The sequence below is a fragment of the Caretta caretta genome, chromosome 4 (assembly GCF_965140235.1).
Source record: "Caretta caretta isolate rCarCar2 chromosome 4, rCarCar1.hap1, whole genome shotgun sequence".
Taxonomy (NCBI): Eukaryota; Metazoa; Chordata; order Testudines; family Cheloniidae; genus Caretta; species Caretta caretta.
Genome location: NC_134209.1, coordinates 42837997 through 42855656, shown reverse-complemented (window position 1 = coordinate 42855656; position 17660 = coordinate 42837997). Strand labels below are relative to the sequence as shown.

The window sequence follows — 17660 nt, the reverse complement described above, 5'->3', positions numbered from 1 at the left end:
TGGCAGAACAGATGTAATTTTGGGTGGAGTTTCCAGATACGTACTTCTGCCAAATATGGCCAGTGTTTACCCTGACCTTTCTGCACCTGAGAATCTCAACTTATCCTTTTTTATATCTGTCATAAGCCTCAGACTTTATTTAATCAGATGAAAATAGATTACATCAACAATGCTTGGATCAGTGGGGTCCTAATAAATTGTTTAGTTTATTGTGTATTACTAAGAAATTTCTGACAATTAGATAGACAGTTTACCTCTAATTCTTATTGTGAGATTCCCTATGGTACAATCTGGACTGCTGAACAGCTGTGTCCCCCAGGTTCTCCAACCTGGGGTGCCTTTCACATTACTTCACGGTGAGAACAACCACTCCTCGTCTGTTCACACACAGCCTCTAGCATGCAAAATCACTCCCAGCTGAATTATGAGTGCTTCTAGCCAGCCACTCCTGAATTATATTACAGGGCAACAAATATTACAACAAATTCTCAGTCGCAGACTCGTCCCCAGAAATGTGCATCTTGTACTGCCCAGCTCTTTCCTTCTATGCAGTACAAGCTCATAGGAAGTCTGTAATTTCATTAATAGAAAATGATATGTACAAACCCTGTTATCTCAAATTAAGTTTCCCAAACACTTCAATCCAAATACTCACTGGCATAGATAAAAAAAGTTTATTAACTACAGAAAGATAGATGTTAAGTGGTTACAAGTAATGAGGCATAAAAGTCAGAATTGGTTACAAAGAAATAAAAGATAAAATGCAAACTAATACCTAACGTAACAAGCTAAGTTAACTTAAAACAAAAAGATTTCTCTCATTATATGCTCATAGCAGCCTGACTGGATTTCTCAGCTGGTTTCCCTCCCCTAGTTCCCTGACGCTTTCTTTGTCTTTCAAATATTGTTGATTCTGTGAGTAGAGATGAGGGGAGAGAGGTAATTTGTGTCCTCTGTTCTCCCTTCTTATAGCATTTCTCTTCATTGAGAATCATCTCCAGCTGGGGTTCAGGTAATAGCAAGTCTGTTTGCAAAGATGTAAATATCTCACTCATGCCCTTCTTTCTGCCAAAGAATGGCTGCTTTCCCAGGTGATTGTCCAACTGATTTTGTTGACACTTGGCTGAGGCATCTGTGATGGGTTCGATCACAGAAATCCCCGTGGGACTGTCACCTGATGTGCTGAGACTACCTCTGAGCCTGTTTTCTCTGCCAGTTTGGGCCTTCAGAACCCTGCCTTGTCGAACCAGACACACCAGTCTGCTCCAACACAGACCCAGGATCTGAACCACGTGCCCCAAAGCTGCAGACTTAACTGAAAACAGCTTAAGAAGTACTCCTGTCTCCAGCACCAGCTCCAGACACCCAGCTCCCAATGGGGTCCAAACCCCAAATGAATTCATTTTAGTCTGTATAACACTTATACAGGGTAAACTCATAAAACTGTCTGCCCTCTATAACACTGACAGAGAGATATGCACGCTGTTTGCTCCCCCAGGTATTAGTCACTAACTGTGTGTTCAATAATAAGCAAAAGTGATTTTATTAAGTATAAAAAGTAGGATTTAAGTGGTTCCAAGTAATAACAGACAGAACAAAATAAGTTACCGAGCAAAATGAAACAAAACACTCAAGTCTAAGCCTAATACATTAAGAAACTGCATACAGGTAAATCTCACCCTTAGAGATGTTCAAATAAGCTTCTTTCACAGGCTGGACTCCTTCCTAGTCTGGGTCCAGCAATCATTCATACCCCTGTAGTTACTATCCTTTGTTCCAGTTTCTTTCAAGCATCTCTTGGGGGTGGAGAGGCCATCTCTTAAGCCAGCTGAAGACAAAATGGAGGGGTTTCCAGGGCCTTTTATATTCTCTCTGTGGGTGGAAACCCCTTTGTTCTCCTGTGCAAAATCACAGCAACAAGATGGAGTTTGTAGCCACCTGGGCAAGTCACATGTCCATGAATGATTCAGCTTTTTACAGACTGACACCATTGTTTACATGTTAGGTTGGACCTTCCCAGGAAAGCTCAGATGTGCATTGGTGTCTCTCAAAGTCTATTGTCAGTTAAGTGTTCCTTGATTGAGCACTTATTGAGAATAGTCCTTTCTCAAGAAGCTGACCAAATGCTTCACTGAGGCTACTTAGAATCAAACACATTGAGATACAAGTACATAGCTAATGTTCATAACTTCAAATACAAAAATGATACACACATGCAGACAGCATAATCATAACCAGCAAACTACAACCTTTCCATAGACACCCCACTTGACCTCCTCTGTACAAGATATGGTGCAACCATAAGACCCTGGTTTCAACAATGATCTATACGGTCACAGTTCATGTCAATAATGTCACAGTGTCCATTTGTCTTTTGTCTCTGAGGAACAGGTTTGTGGCTGCTTCCCCATCTTTGGAATATGCCTTAGTAATATCATACAGTAGAATCTTAATTTACATACAGAGTTGCCACACATTTTACCAGGACAATGAAGGTCAGTGAATTATGAGTTTTCAAATGATACCTCATAAGGCATACTTTGAAAAAAATTCATCATAGTTTTGTAAAAGTGGTGAACATAAGGGTAAAGTCTGTCACATTTATATCCTAACTGTGATAGCTAAATACACAATACTTCTACATATACATCAACATATACTGATATAATTTGTAGTAGGGTTGCAACATATTGTATCATACAGCATATTCTGAAAAAAATATTATTGACACATCTGTCACAAATTTTAAAAAGAAACCACATCAATGGATTAGCATAATCTATTCATTGATTGCTGAAGGCTGTTGCTTTAAAGGTAACAAATGTTCTTGATGTCTCTGAGAATGGCTTATCTTCTGTGCCTACCTGATGTTGAATGGTGAAAGACTAAGGCATCTGGAAAATGTAAACAGAACTTTAACATCTTCAGCAAAGGTAAAGTGTTTTATTGTAGAAACACGGTGAAAAACTATAAATAGACTTAACATCTTGAATACAAAAATCATTGCTTGAGCCCCAGCACCTCTTTCATTATAAATTAAGCACTGGAGTTCTACCACTTATAGTTGTGCACTACTGTTAAATAGTTCAGGTTGCCCCTGCTCTCCCCCATATCTACCAGGCATCCAACCACACTGGGAAATCACATTAGTCGGATATTTTTGCTAAAGTGATCAGCAGTAAAAAAGTTAACATCTGTAGTCATTGTTAGACTTCAGAATCATCCCCTCTTTGGGATGAATGGGAACAATTCACACCTTTCTTTAAATTACTGTTTCAGGCTGTTTGTGGACTCTGGCGGACAGCAGAACATGTGTAAAATAGCCAGGTTTGTTTCATAGAATCATAGAATATCAGGGTTGGAAGGGACCCCAGAAGGTCATCTAGTCCAACCCCCTGCTCGAAGCAGGACCAATTCCCAGTTAAATCATCCCAGCCAGGGCTTTGTCAAGCCTGACCTTAAAAACCTCTAAGGAAGGAGATTCTACCACCTCCCTAGGTAACGCATTCCAGTGTTTTACCACCCTCTTAGTGAAAAAGATTTTCCTAATTTCCAATCTAAACCTCCCCCACTGCAACTTGAGACCATTACTCCTCATTCTGTCATCTGATACCATTGAGAACAGTCTAGAGCCATCCTCTTTGGAACCCCCTTTCAGGTAGTTGAAAGCAGCTATCAAATCCCCCCTCATTCTTCTCTTCTGCAGGCTAAACAATCCCAGTTCCCTCAGCCTCTCCTCATAAGTCATGTGTTCCAGACCCCTAATCATTTTTGTTGCCCTTCACTGGACTCTCTCCAATTTATCCACATCCTTCTTGTAGTGTGGGGCCCAAAACTGGACACAGTACTCCAGATGAGGCCTCACCAATGTCGAATAGAGGGGAACGATCACGTCCCTCGATCTGCTCGCTATGCCCCTACTTATACATCCCAAAATGCCATTGGCCTTCTTGGCAACAAGGGCACACTGCTGACTCATATCCAGCTTCTCGTCCACTGTCACCCCTAGGTCCTTTTCCGCAGAACTGCTGCCTAGCCATTCGGTCCCTAGTCTGTAGCTGTGCATTGGGTTCTTCCGTCCTAAGTGCAGGACCCTGCACTTATCCTTATTGAACCTCATCAGATTTCTTTTGGCCCAATCCTCCAATTTGTCTAGGTCCTTCTGTATCCTATCCCTCCCCTCCAGCGTATCTACCACTCCTCCCAGTTTAGTATCATCCGCAAATTTGCTGAGAGTGCAATCCACACCATCCTCCAGATCATTTATGAAGATATTGAACAAAACCGGCCCCAGGACCGACCCTTGGGGCACTCCACTTGATACCGGCTGCCAACTAGACATGGAGCCATTGATCACTACCCGTTGAGCCCGACAATCTAGCCAGCTTTCTACCCACCTTATAGTGCATTCATCCAGCCCATACTTCCTTAACTTGCTGACAAGAATACTGTGGGAGACCGTGTCAAAAGCTTTGCTAAAGTCAAGAAACAATACATCCACTGCTTTCCCTTCATCCACAGAACCAGTAATCTCATCATAAAAGGCGATTAGATTAGTCAGGCATGACCTTCCCTTGGTGAATCCATGCTGGCTGTTCCTGATCACTTTCCTCTCATGCAAGTGCTTCAGGATTGATTCTTTGAGGACCTGCTCCATGATTTTTCCAGGGACTGAGGTGAGGCTGACTGGCCTGTAGTTCCCAGGATCCTCCTTCTTCTCTTTTTTAAAGATTGGCACTACATTAGCCTTTTTCCAGTCATCCGGGACTTCCCCGGTTCGCCACAAGTTTTCAAAGATAATGGCCAATGGCTCTGCAATCACAGACGCCAATTCCTTCAGCACTCTCGGATGCAACTCGTCCGGCCCCATGGACTTGTGCACGTCCAGCTTTTCTAAATAGTCCCTAACCACCTCTATCTCCACAGAGGGCTGGCCATCTCTTCCCCATTTTGTGATGCCCAGCGCAGCAGTCTGGGAGCTGACCTTGTTAGTGAAAACAGAGGCAAAAAAAGCATTGAGTACATTAGCTTTTTCCACATCCTCTGTCACTAGGTTGCCTCCCTCATTCAGTAAGGGGCCCACACTTTCCTTGGCTTTCTTCTTGTTGCCAACATACCTGAAGAAACCCTTCTTGTTACTCTTAACATCTCTGGCTAGCTGCAGCTCCAGGTGCGATTTGGCCCTCCTGATATCATTCCTACATGCCCGAGAAATATTTTTATACTCTTCCCTGGTCATATGTCCAACCTTCCACTTCTTGTAAGCTTCTTTTTTATGTTTAAGATCCGCTAGGATTTCACCATTAAGCCAAGCTGGTCTCCTGCCATATTTACTATTCTTTCGACTCATTGGGATGGTTTGTCCCTGTAACCTCAACAGGGATTCCTTGAAATACAGCCAGCTCTCCTGGACTCCTTTCCCCTTCAAGTTAGTCCCCCAGGGGATCCTGGCCATCCGTTCCCTGAGGGAGTCGAAGTCTGCTTTTCTGAAGTCCAGTGTCCGTATCCTGCTGCTTACCTTTCTTCCCTGCGTCAGGATCCTGAACTCAACCAACTCATGGTCACTGCCTCCCAGATTCCCATCCACTTTTGCTTCCCCCACTAATTCTACCCGGTTTGTGAGCAGCAGGTCAAGAAAAGCACCCCCCCTAGTTGGCTCCTCTAGCACTTGCGCCAGGAAATTGTCCCCTACGCTTTCCAAAAACTTCCTGGATTGTCTATGCACCGCTGTATTGCTCTCCCAGCAGATATCAGGAAAATTAAAGTCACCCATGAGAATCAGGGCATGCGATCTAGTAGCTTCCGTGAGCTGCCGGAAGAAAGCCTCATCTACCTCATCCCCCTGGTCCGGTGGTCTATAGCAGACTCCCACCGCTACATCACTCTTGTTGCTCACACTTCTAAACTTAATCCAGAGACACTCAGGTTTTTCTGCAGTTTCGTACCGGAGCTCTGAGCAGTCATACTGCTCCCTTACATACAGTGCTACTCCCCCACCTTTTCTGCCCTGCCTGTCCTTCCTGAACAGTTTATAACCATCCATGACAGTACTCCAGTCATGTGAGTTATCCCACCAAGTCTCTGTTATTCCGATCACGTCATAGTTCCTTGACATCACCAGGACCTCCAGTTCTCCCTGCTTGTTTCCAAGGCTTTGTGCATTTGTATATAAGCACTTGAGATAACCTGTTGATCACCTCTCATTCCCAGTATGAGGCAGGAGCCCTCTCCTCACAGACATTCCTGCCTGTGCTTCCTCCCGGTATCCCGCTTTCCCACTTACCTCAGGGCTTTGGTCTCCTTCCCCCGGTGAACCTAGTTTAAAGCCCTCCTCACTAGGTTAGCCAGCCTGCTGGCAAAGATGCTCTTCCCTCTCTTCGTAAAATGGAGCCCGTCTCTGCCCAGCACTCCTCCTTCATGGAACACCATCCCATGGTCAAAGAATCCAAAGCCTTCTCTCCGACACCACCTGCGTAGCCATTCGTTGACTTCCACGATTCAACGGTCCCTACCTAGGTCTTTTCCTTCCACGGGGAGGATGGACGAGAACACCACTTGCGCCTCCAACTCCTTTATCCTTCTTCCTAGAGCCACATAGTCCGCAGTGATCCGCTCAAGGTCATTCTTGGCAGTATCATTGGTGCCCACATGGAGAAGCAGGAAGGGGTAGCGATCCGAGGGCTTGATGAGTCTCGGCAGTCTCTCCGTCACATCGCGAATCTTAGCCCCTGGCAAGCAGCAGACTTCTCGGTTTTCCCGGTCAGGGCGGCAGATAGATGACTCAGTCCCCCGGAGGAGAGAGTCCCCGACCACCACCACCCGCCTTCTCCTCTTGGGAGTGGTGGTCGTGGAACCCCCAACCTCAGGACATAGCATCTCATGCCTTCCAACCAGCGGAGTCTCCTTCTGCTTTCTCGCCCCAGACATATCATCTGGTCCACTCTCCGCAACGATACCTCTGGAGAGAACATGAAAGCGGTTAGTTACCTGTGTCTGTGTTACTGGAACCCGGACATTCCGCTTACCTCTTCTGGAGGTCACATGTTGCCAAGCTTCTTCACTGGCCTCTTGGCTTCTCTGTGCAACCTGCTCTATATCTTTAGAGCTTTGTGCCCCTAGAAGCCTATCCTGAGTTTTGTCCAGAAAATCCTCAGTTTCTCGTATGCAACGCAGGGTTGTTATCTGTTGCTCCAGACCTTCAATCTTCTCTTCCAATATGGAGACCAGCTTGCACTTTGTACAGACAAAGTCGCTTCTGTCCTGTGGAAGAAAGACAAACATGGCACATCCAGTGCAGGTCACAACAGCTGAACCCCCCCCTTCCATATCACCTTCCTACTACGAGCTTCCTCAGAGCAGTTTGCAAGACGTAAGCCTCACTGGGCTCACTCCAGGCGAACTCCCAGGCAAACTCCTGCTGTGAGCTGCTCTGCTGTTTGTTTGTTTGTTTTTTAAGTTAAATTGTGGTTGTCCCGTGGAAGTGACTTCATTAAAATGGTTCTATGTAGCTCCTTGTATTTTGTCTCAATGATTTCCAGATCACATTTGCTGAATTTACAGGTAAGACAAAGGTGTTTTTTTTTTTAACCCCGCTACCATGGGGCTAGCTTGAGATCTGATAGTTAAGCTACATTATTTTAGTGGCTTGAGCACTAGACTAAGATTCTGGTGATTCGGGTTCTATTCTTGGCTCTGCTACTGGCCTGCTGGGTACTTGAGGCAAGACACTTCTCTTCCCTGTGCATCAGTTTCCCCATCTGTAAAATGGGAATAGTAATACTGACTGCCTTTGTAAAATTCACTGAGAGCTACTGAAGAAAAAACACACTATATAAGAGCGAGGTATTACTTTTTATTTGTGCACTATCAAGGTTCTACAGGCCCAAAGCTGCCTTCAGTTACATTTATGTAATCCCATTGTCCCAAAAATCTAATGCTCAGACCTTACTTACAAACAAGAATTGTACTGCTTTGGTTATACTGGTATAGTTTAGGCAGCACAATCTCACTACTGTAGACAGCTATGTAGAAAAAGAGGTGTCATTACCTATATAGCTATTCATGTTTGGGAAGAGGAATCAACTATAAGGCACCTTTATACCAGTACAACTACATCTGGCTTAGAGGCTGGACCAATTTAGCTATTTCAATAGAAAAAAATCACACCTCTAACTTCAACAGTTATATTACTAAAATAATTGTGTGTAGACCAAATCTCATAGACTTAGGCTGCCCATTTCCAGAATATCTAGGTGCTACTACCAATAAACCCATGGTCATTGTCTGTGCAACCTTATTGCCCTCAGAGAAATGACACTGGGGTAAATGAGGGAATAATTTGAAGACAATCGGGTTGCAAAGATGGTCTTGCAATTGGACCTTACATCTTCTCTATGTGGGGAAATTGATTAGCGTAGCTATTGCAGAATAACTCTCCTGTGTGGACACACTTCTCCGAAATAAAAGTGACTTCAGAAGCCGAGTAATTATTCCAGAAAAAAATCATTTTAATTCCAGAATAGAGTGTGCATGCAGGAGAATTTTTCCAGAATACTTACATTATACCAGAATAGTTATTCTGGAATAGCTATGCTAGTCAATTTCCCCCATGTAGACAATATTTAAATTAATCTTGATAAGGATCCAGCCAAAAGAGAATCCAGTTCTCTCCCCAAAACTGTGTGTCTGCTTCTGTCATCCTTGCATAACTAAAACTTGCTCTTGTCTAGGAGGCAACAGGGATGATTTTGAGTAGAACAGCAGAGTGGAAGGGCCTGTTTTTACATAGTCATTGTCCAGAGTGAAATTGTACTTTGTTATAGAACAATTTAAAACCCTGAACAGAGAAAATATCCCTGTAAATATTTAGTCCATGGCAAATTAATTTCTCACCTACTGTCTACTATCACCCCAAACCTCTCAGTATTACTGCTCCCCAACCGTCTCCTTCTCTTTGAATATCTGGGTTTCAGGTATAATGGCACGTTATTTTCTCTCCTTATGGATTAGCATGGACTTTCCACTTTACTATTCTGCCTGTGTTTCTTGTTATCTTGGTCCCCTTTATATTTTGCTTGTGTTGCTGTTGTCCACATAGTATTTATTATAATCAGTAGAAGACGTCCGACTGACAGCACTAATAGCTGAAATCTTTAATCAATACTAAGCTAAGAAAAAACAGAAAGAGGCTAACACCTTGGTAACAAGCAACAGCAGGCCACTGATTCCCTTTGGAAACAGAGTACTCTTGTGTCACTGGCCTATTTTTCCCCACATGAATGCATGGAAAAATACTGCCACATATCCAGTAAAAGATGCCAAGCTCATAAGCAACTTCAATTATCAACTAAAACATAATAACAGAATCAACATACTACTCTGTACTGCACTAACTAGTAAATAAGGGTGTCATTTATGACATGTAACGTCGTGTTTTCCTGCTATTCAACTATGTTCGCTAGCTCCTGCCAGCCTGCAGCTTCCAAGCCTATATATTTATTTTCCACCTCCTACTTATCCAGCAGCAGCAGCATTAATGCATTCCTGAAGGCTTTGCTTCTGCAGTGGAGTCAGCTCATTAAGCCTTCTCGGGTGATTCAGCACCATCACACCTGGGAAAGAAAGGGAAAATAAAGAAGTTCCAACTGTGTCCCTCAGAACATCAATGCTTTGATGGGAAAACAGTCCCCGGAGCTCGTAAATGAAGAGTACATATGCAGGAGCCTGTGGAATTCACTGCTGTAAAACGTCACTTATGCAAGTATGTTTACAAGTGCATCAAAAGATATTGATGAGCAACGAGAGCATTTACAGACTGGCTTGCTATGTTACAAAGGCACAAAAACTGAGTGGCTTTTTTATGAGGGTTAAAAAGATAGAATTCTGTAACTGAGTAGGCTCACCATGAGACATGAGAGCTGCAGCTTCCCACTGGAGCATCAAATGGGAGCCACTGCATGAGTCTGAATAACCAGATAAGATTGACCAAACTTCAACCATACTGGCATAGCAGAAGCACACAAAAAAAACCTTGTAAGTGTCAACTAAATAATTAACTGGTTAGACAAGCTTAAAAAAGATCCCTTCATGAAAGTTCCCAGGCAACTGTAGGCCACTCTGAAGGACATGGTAATACTCTCTAGTCATAGGTAGCATGCAATCACTCCTCAGTACTTCCTGACTTAACAAGACAAATAATTTATTTAAAAACAAACAACAACAACAAAAGAAAGGGGCTGCAAGAGCCAGAAAAGACAATCTTGTGAAACATGTTAGTGTGCAGATCACATGCAGGGGCTGTCACATAAGCTTTCATTTAGCAGATGTCATACTTTTCCTTTATTATAAAATTGTTCTTAATTTTACTATGTTTAAACCTGTATGTTTGATTCCTTTCCTCAAGCAGTGTTCTAGGACATGTGTTATTAAGTTGCCTGCTTTCTGCACTTTCCTTTCACTTGTTTTGGGAACATATATGTCTACTTCACTATGGGCCTGATTCCAGAGCCCTATTTGAACTTCAGATCAGGCCCTATTTCTTTATACTGTTATGGGGTGGGTAAGATGTCTTTGAAACAGGTGGGTGAAATAGCCACCTTTCATTCAGTATAAACGTAAAAAGCAATTGAGCTCTATCATGGAATAGATAGTTGAAAATTAGGGCATCCACCAAAAACAAAGCCACATGCAGAGCTGGAGTAGGATTTAGCCAGGCAGCCCAAGGAGGGGTTCCACTGTGATTCGATAAACTCAAGGGCCGGGTATTGATTGGACCACAGTAGTGTGTCAGTGAGAGTGAAGCAGCAAGAACCATCATCACAGAAGAGACGCAGGAAGCCAAGGAGACAGCTGAGCAAGTACTGAGAGCATGGCCCTAAGAAAAGGCCTAGAGAGCTATTCAGACTGAGTGCTGGCTGAAAGAGGCTTGGAACTGTGAGCAAAGAAACTCCCCTGTTGCTTGATTTCCCCCTATGTTGAGGGAAACAGGATTTTGTAATCCTTTATAAACAAACAGGATTGCCACAATGAACTCAGCTCCATCATCAGTTTCCCCTCCTCATTGAAACAACCCCCAGGACTCCCAATCTTGGCTAACCACTGGTCTAAACAGGGTAACTATATTGTGCATCTGCCCTGCCATAAATAGTTTAAAAATATTCAGATGTATTCACAGGTTAACACCTTTTTCCTTTGGCCAGAGAAACATCAATAGTTTAACAGCAACTATAAAGGTAATTCACTACATCAGAGTTTAGATGCAATACCTTCTACTAGCAATGCATTTCTCCTGACTCGGGTTTACTTATATTGATCCTGACTCATGTATTTTACCCTCTTTGGTATTTTAAAGGAGCCACAGTTTTTGGTTACAGATACGATATTGCAATTTCAGGCTCTTTTTTTAAAACATAAATGAGTGCCTAAAGTTAGGCACCTGAAGTCACTTGTTTTTTTAAAATTTGAACATTTTAGCTGTTGTTTTCAAATCAACTGTTTGGCAAAGTTTTTGGAGGAGTCAATGGCAGCAGGGTGACTAGTCTCGACCTTCATGAGAATTCATGGTTTGAAAGAAACTGTCCCTTCAGGCTTTTAGATCAGGCCACAGTTCTTGGTTGTTAAATGAGAGTTTAGAGGAGCAATTTTCAAGCTGGGATTCTTAAGCTGCAAGCCAAGCATCAAGGCTATCGATGGCTCTTGCAGAGTCCATACTATCTATTCATCACTCTGTTCACTCAACCTGGTCCCAAGAAAATCAAATGAAGAACTGATCAGTGGAGTGCTCCTTAATCTGAAACACACCTGTATCAACCAGAATGGGGAACACTGAGCAAACATTGAATAGGTCTGACTGGAAGACTCCTACCACATAATGACAGGTTTCAGAGTAACAGCCATGTTAGTCTGTATTCGCAAAAACAGAAGGAGTACTTGTGGCACCTTAGGGTATGTCTACTCTACAGAATTAGGTCAAATTTATAGAAGTCATTTTTTTAGGAATCGGTTTTATATATTCGAGTGTGTGTGTACCCACAGAAAATGCTCTAAGTGCATTAAGTGCATTAACTCGGCGGAGTGCTTCCACAGTACCGAGGCTAGAGTCGACTTCCGGAGCATTGCACTGTGGATAGCTATCCCACAGTTCCCGCAGTCTCCGCTGCCCATTGGAATTCTCGGTTGAGATCCCAATGCCTGATGGGGCTAAAACATTGTCGCGGGTGGTTCTGGGTACATATCGTCAGGCCCCCGTTCCCTCCCTCCCTCCGTGAAATCAGCAGCAGACAATCGTTTTGCGCCTTTTTTCCTGAGTTACCTGTGCAGACACCATACCACGGCAAGCATGGAGCCCGCTCAGGTAACCGTCACCCTATGTCTCCTGGGTGCTGGCAGACATGGTACGGCATTGCTACACAGTAGCAGCAACCCATTGCCTTCTGGCAGCAGATGGTGCAATACAACTGGTAGCCATCATCGTCATGTCGCAGGTGCTCCTGGCCACGTCGGCCAGGAGCGCCTGGGCAGACATGGGCGCAGGGACTAAATTTGGAGTGACTTGATCAGGTCATTCTCTTTAGTCCTGCAGTCAGTCCTATTGAACCATCTTATGGTGAGCAGGCAGGCGATACGGATTGCTAGCAGTCGTAGTGTACCATCTTCTGCCGGGCAGGCAAGAGATGAGGATGGATAGCAGTCATATTGCACCATCTTCTGCCGGGCAGGCAAGAGATGACGATGGCTAGCAGTCGTATTGCACCATCTTCTGCCGAGCAGCCATGAGATGTGGATGGCATGCAGTCCTTCTGCACCGTCTGCTGCCAGCCAAAGATGTAAAAGATAGATGGAGTGGATCAAAACAAGAAATGGACCAGATTTGTTTTGTACTCATTTGCTTCCCCCCTTCCCCTGTCTAGGGGACTCATTCCTCTAGGTCACACTGCAGTTACTCACAGAGAAGGTGCAGCGAGGTAAATCTAGCCATGTATCAATCAGAGGCCAGACTGATACTGTGTATGACTTCATGAGCCATGGCATTAAGGGGTAGGCTGGGTCCCCAAGGATACATATAGGCATTTCAACGTCCCCAACAGTTATTTTCTGGTCTGGGAATAAAGTCCCTTCCTGCAGCTTTTGAAACAGACCAGAGTTCCTGAAGATGCGAGTGTCATACCCTGGAGCACACTGGTTTGGTCCTCCAGCAGCCTCAGCATTGAATCCTGCCTTGTTCCAATAAGAACAATAACTTAGGTGCACCATTTCTTATTGGAACCCTCCATGAAGTCCTGCCTGAAATACTCCTTGATGTAAAGCCACCCCGTTTGTTGATTTTAGCTCCCTGAAGCCAACCCTGTAAGCCATGTCGTCAGTCGCCCCTCCCTCCGTCAGAGCAACGGCAGACAATCGTTCCGCGCCTTTTTTCTGTGCGGACGCCATACCAAGGCAAGCATGGAGGCCGCTCAGCTCACTTTGGCAATTAGGAGCACATTAAACACCACACGCATTATCCAGCAGTATATGTGGCACCAGAACCTGGCAGAGCGATACTGGGCGAGGAGGCGACATCAGCGCGGTCGCGTGAGTGATCAGGACATGGACACAGATTTCTCTGAAAGTATGGGCCCGGCCAATGCATGCATCATGGTGCTAATGGGGCAGGTTCATGCTGTGGAACGCCAATTCTGGGCTCGGGAAACAAACACAGACTGGTGGGACCGCATAGTGTTGCAGGTATGGGACGATTCCCAATGGCTGCGAAACTTTCGCATGCGTAAGGGCACTTTCATGGAACTTTGTGACTTGCTTTCCCCTGCCCTGAAGCGCATGAATACCAAGATGAGAGCAGCCCTCACAGTTGAGAAGCGAGTGGCGATAGCCCTTTGGAAGCTTGCAACGCCAGACAGCTACCGGTCAGTTGGGAATCAATTTGGAGTGGGCAAATCTACTGTTGGGGCTGCTGTGATGCAAGTAGCCCATGCAATCAAAGATCTGCTGATATCAAGGGTAGTGACCCTGGGAAATGTGCAGGTCATAGTGGATGGCTTTCCTGCAATGGGATTCCCTAACTGTGGTGGGGCCATAGACGGAACCCATATCCCTATCTTGGCACCGGAGCACCAAGCCGCCGAGTACATAAACCACAAGGGGTACTTTTCAATAGTGCTGCAAGCTTTGGTGGATCACAAGGGATGTTTCACCAACATCAACGTGGGATGGCCGGGAAAGGTACATGACGCTCGCATCTTCAGGAACTCTGGTCTGTTTCAAAAGCTGCAGGAAGGGACTTTATTCCCAGACCAGAAAATAACTGTTGGGGACGTTGAAATGCCTATATGTATCCTTGGGGACCCAGCCTACCCCTTAATGCCATGGCTCATGAAGCCGTACACAGGCAGCCTGGACAGTAGTCAGGAGCTGTTCAACTACAGGCTGAGCAAGTGCAGAATGGTGGTAGAATGTGCATTTGGACGTTTAAAGGCGCGCTGGCGCAGTTTACTGACTCGCTTAGACCTCAGCGAAACCAATATTCCCACTGTTATTACTGCTTGCTGTGTGCTCCACAATATCTATGAGAGTAAGGGGGAGATGTTTATGGTGGGGTGGGAGGTTGAGGCAAATCGCCTGGCTGCTGGTTACACGCAGCCAGACACCAGGGTGGTTAGAAGAGCACAGGAGGGCGCTGTACGCATCAGAAAAGCTTTGAAAACTAGTTTCATGACTGGCCAGGCTACGGTGTGAAAGTTCTCTTTGTTTCTCCTTGATGAAACCCCCCACCCCCTGGTTCACTCTACTTCCCTGCAAGCTAAACATCCTCCCCTCCTCCCTTTAATCATTGCTTGCTTAAAGTCATTGTTAAAGCTTAATAAAGTCATTGTTGCTTCACATTCATGCATTCTTTATTCATTCATCACACAAATAGGGGGACGACTACCAAGGTAGCCCAGGAGGGTGGTGGAGGAGGGAAGGAAAATGCCACACAGCACTTTAAAAGTTTACAACTTTAAAATTTATTGAATGCCAGCCTTCTTTTTTTTGGGCAATCCTCTGTGGCGGAGTGGCTGGTTGGCCGGTAGCCCCCCCACCACGTTCTTGGGCTTCTGGGTGTGGAGGCTATGGAACCTGGGGAGGAGGGCAGTTGGTTACACAGGGGCTGTAGTGGCAGTCTGTGCTCCAGCTGCCTTTGCTGCAGCTCAACCATACACTGGAGCATACTGGTTTGGTACTCCAGCAGCCTCAGCATTGAATCCTGCCTCCTCTCATCACGCTGCCGCCACATTTGAGCTTCAGCCCTGTCTTCAGCCCGCCACTTACTCTCTTCAGCCCACCACCTCTCCTCCCGGTCATTTTGTGCTTTCCTGCACTCTGACATTATTTGCCTCCACGCATTCGTCTGTGTTCTGTCAGTGTGGAAGGACAGCATGAGCTGAGAGAACATTTAATCACGAGTGCATTTTTTTTTTCTTTCTAATCTTCACTAGCCTCTAGGAAGGAGAAAATCCTGTGATCATTGAAACACATGCAGCTGGTGGAGGAAAAAAAAGGGACAGCGGTATTTAAAAAGACACATTTTATAAAACAGTGGCTACAGTCTTTCAGGGTAAACCTTGCTGTTAACATTACATACATAGCACATGTGCTTTCATTACAAGGTCGCATTTTGCCTCCCTCCACCGCGTGGCTACCCCCACAACCCTCCCCCCTCCCCGTGGTTAACAGCGGGGAACATTTCTGTTCAGCCGCAGGCAAACAGCTCAGCAGGAATGGGCTCCTCTGAATGTCCCCTGAAGAAAAGCACCCTATTTCAACCAAAAGACCATGAATGATATCTCCCTCTCCTGAGGATAACACAGAGAGATAAAGAACGGATGTTGTTTGAATGCCAGCAAACATACACTACAATGCTTTGTTGTACAATGATTCCCGAGTACATGTTACTGGCCTGGAGTGGTAAAGTGTCCTACCATGAAGGACGCAATAAGGCTGCCCTCCCCAGAAACCTTTTGCAAAGGCTTTGGGAGTACATCCAGGAGAGCCGCGAATGCCAGGGCAAATTAATCCTTTCACATGCTTGCTTTTAAACCATGTATAGTATTTTAAAAGGTACACTCACCAGAGGTCCCTTCTCCACCTGCCGGGTCCAGGAGGCAGCCTTGGGTGGGTTCGGGGGGTACTGGCTCCAGGTCCAGGGTGAGAAACAGTTCCTGGCTGTCGGGAAAACTGTTTTCTCCGCTTGTTTGCTGTGAGCTATCTACAACCTCATCATCATCATCTTCTTCATCCCCAAAACCTGCTTCTGTGTTGCCTCCATCTCCATTGAAGGAGTCAAACAACACGGCTGGGGTAGTGGTGGCTGAACCCCCTAAAATGGCATGCAGCTCATCATAGAAGCGGCATGTTTGGGGCTCTGACCCGGAGCGGCCGTTCGCCCCTCTGGTTTTCTGGTAGGCTTGCCTCAGCTCCTTAAGTTTCACACGACACTGCTTCGGATCCCTGTTATGGCCTCTGTCCTTCATGCCCTGGGAGATTTTGACAAAGGTTTTGGCATTTTGAAAACTGGAACGGAGTTCTGATAGCACGGATTCCTCTCCCCATACAGCGATCAGATCCTGTACCTCCCGTTCAGTCCATGCTGTAGCTCTTTTGCGATTCTGGGACTCCATCATGGTCACCTCTGCTGATGAGCTCTGCATGGTCACCTGCAGCTTGTCACGCTGGCCAAACAGGAAATGAGATTCAAAAGTTCGCAGTTCTTTTCCTGTCTACCTGGCCAGTGCATCTGAGTTGAGAGTGCTGTCCAGAGTGGTCACAATAGAGCACTCTGGGATAGCTCCCGGAGGCCAATACCATCCACAGTACCCCAAATTTGACCCGGCAAGGCCGATTTAAGTGCTAATCCACTTGTCAGGGGTGGAGTATGGAAATCGATTTTAAGAGCCCTTTAAGTCGAAATAAAGGGCTTCATCGTGTGGACGGGTGCAAGTTTACATCGATTTAACGCTGCTAAATTCGACCTAAAGTCCTAGTGTAGACCAGGGCTTAGAGACTAACCAATTTATTTGAGCATAAGCTTTCTTGAGCTACAGCTCACTTCATCGGATGCATACTGTGGAAAGTGTAGAAGATCTTTTTATATACACACAAAGCATGAAAAAATACCTCCTCCCACCCCACTCTCCTTCTGGTAATAGCTTATCTAAAGTGACCACTCTCCTTACAATGTGTATGATAATCAAGGTGGGCCATTTCCAGCACAAATCCAGGGTTTAACAAGAACGTCTGGGGGGAGGGGGGGTGGGAAAAAACAAGAGGAAATAGGTTACCTTGCATAATGACTTAGCCACTCCCAGTCTCTATTCAAGCCTAAGTTAATTGTGTCCAATTTGCAAATGAATTCCAATTCAACAGTTTCTCGCTGGAGTCTGGAGTCTATTACCAGCAGGAGAGTGGGTTTGTGTGTGTGTGTGGGGGGGGGTGTGTGTGAGAAAACCTGGATTTGTGCTGGAAATGGCCCAACTTGATTATCATACACATTGTAAGGAGAGTGATCACTTTAGATAAGCTATTACCAGAAGGAGAGTGGGGTGGGAGGAGGTATTTTTTCATGCTTTGTGTGTATATAAAAAGATCTTCTACACTTTCCACAGTAAAAAGAAAAGGAGTACTTGTGG

At 45.2% G+C, this 17660-nt stretch overlaps 2 protein-coding genes across 4 annotated transcripts in view; both read right to left on the bottom strand.

The window, feature by feature from the left end:
- Positions 1-708: 708 nt before the first annotated feature.
- The window catches only part of LOC125635263 (uncharacterized), a 27106-nt gene continuing 10154 nt past the window's right edge, over positions 709-17660 (bottom strand). Inside the window, exons 4-5 of one of the 3 annotated variants that reach the window (XR_012668062.1) lie at positions 7026-9611; positions 709-2894 (exon numbers count right to left, since the gene is read on the bottom strand). Coding sequence is in view for 1 of the 3 variants with exons in the window: in XM_075127570.1 (XP_074983671.1) it covers positions 6499-6956; positions 7026-7326 (759 nt within the window). In the remaining 2 variants the exon portion in view is untranslated. Of the gene's footprint in view, positions 2895-6058; positions 9612-17660 lie in introns of those variants that run through there. The other 2 variants (XM_075127570.1, XR_012668061.1) reach the window with 2 other exon arrangements.
- LOC125635264 (myb/SANT-like DNA-binding domain-containing protein 7) lies at positions 14976-16731 on the bottom strand. Its single transcript, XM_048846690.2, has 2 exons — positions 16103-16731; positions 14976-15514 (listed from the first exon to the last, which is right to left on the bottom strand). Exons 1-2 carry the CDS (start codon positions 16680-16682, stop codon positions 15474-15476), a joined length of 621 nt encoding a protein of 206 aa, XP_048702647.2. The 5' UTR covers positions 16683-16731; the 3' UTR covers positions 14976-15473.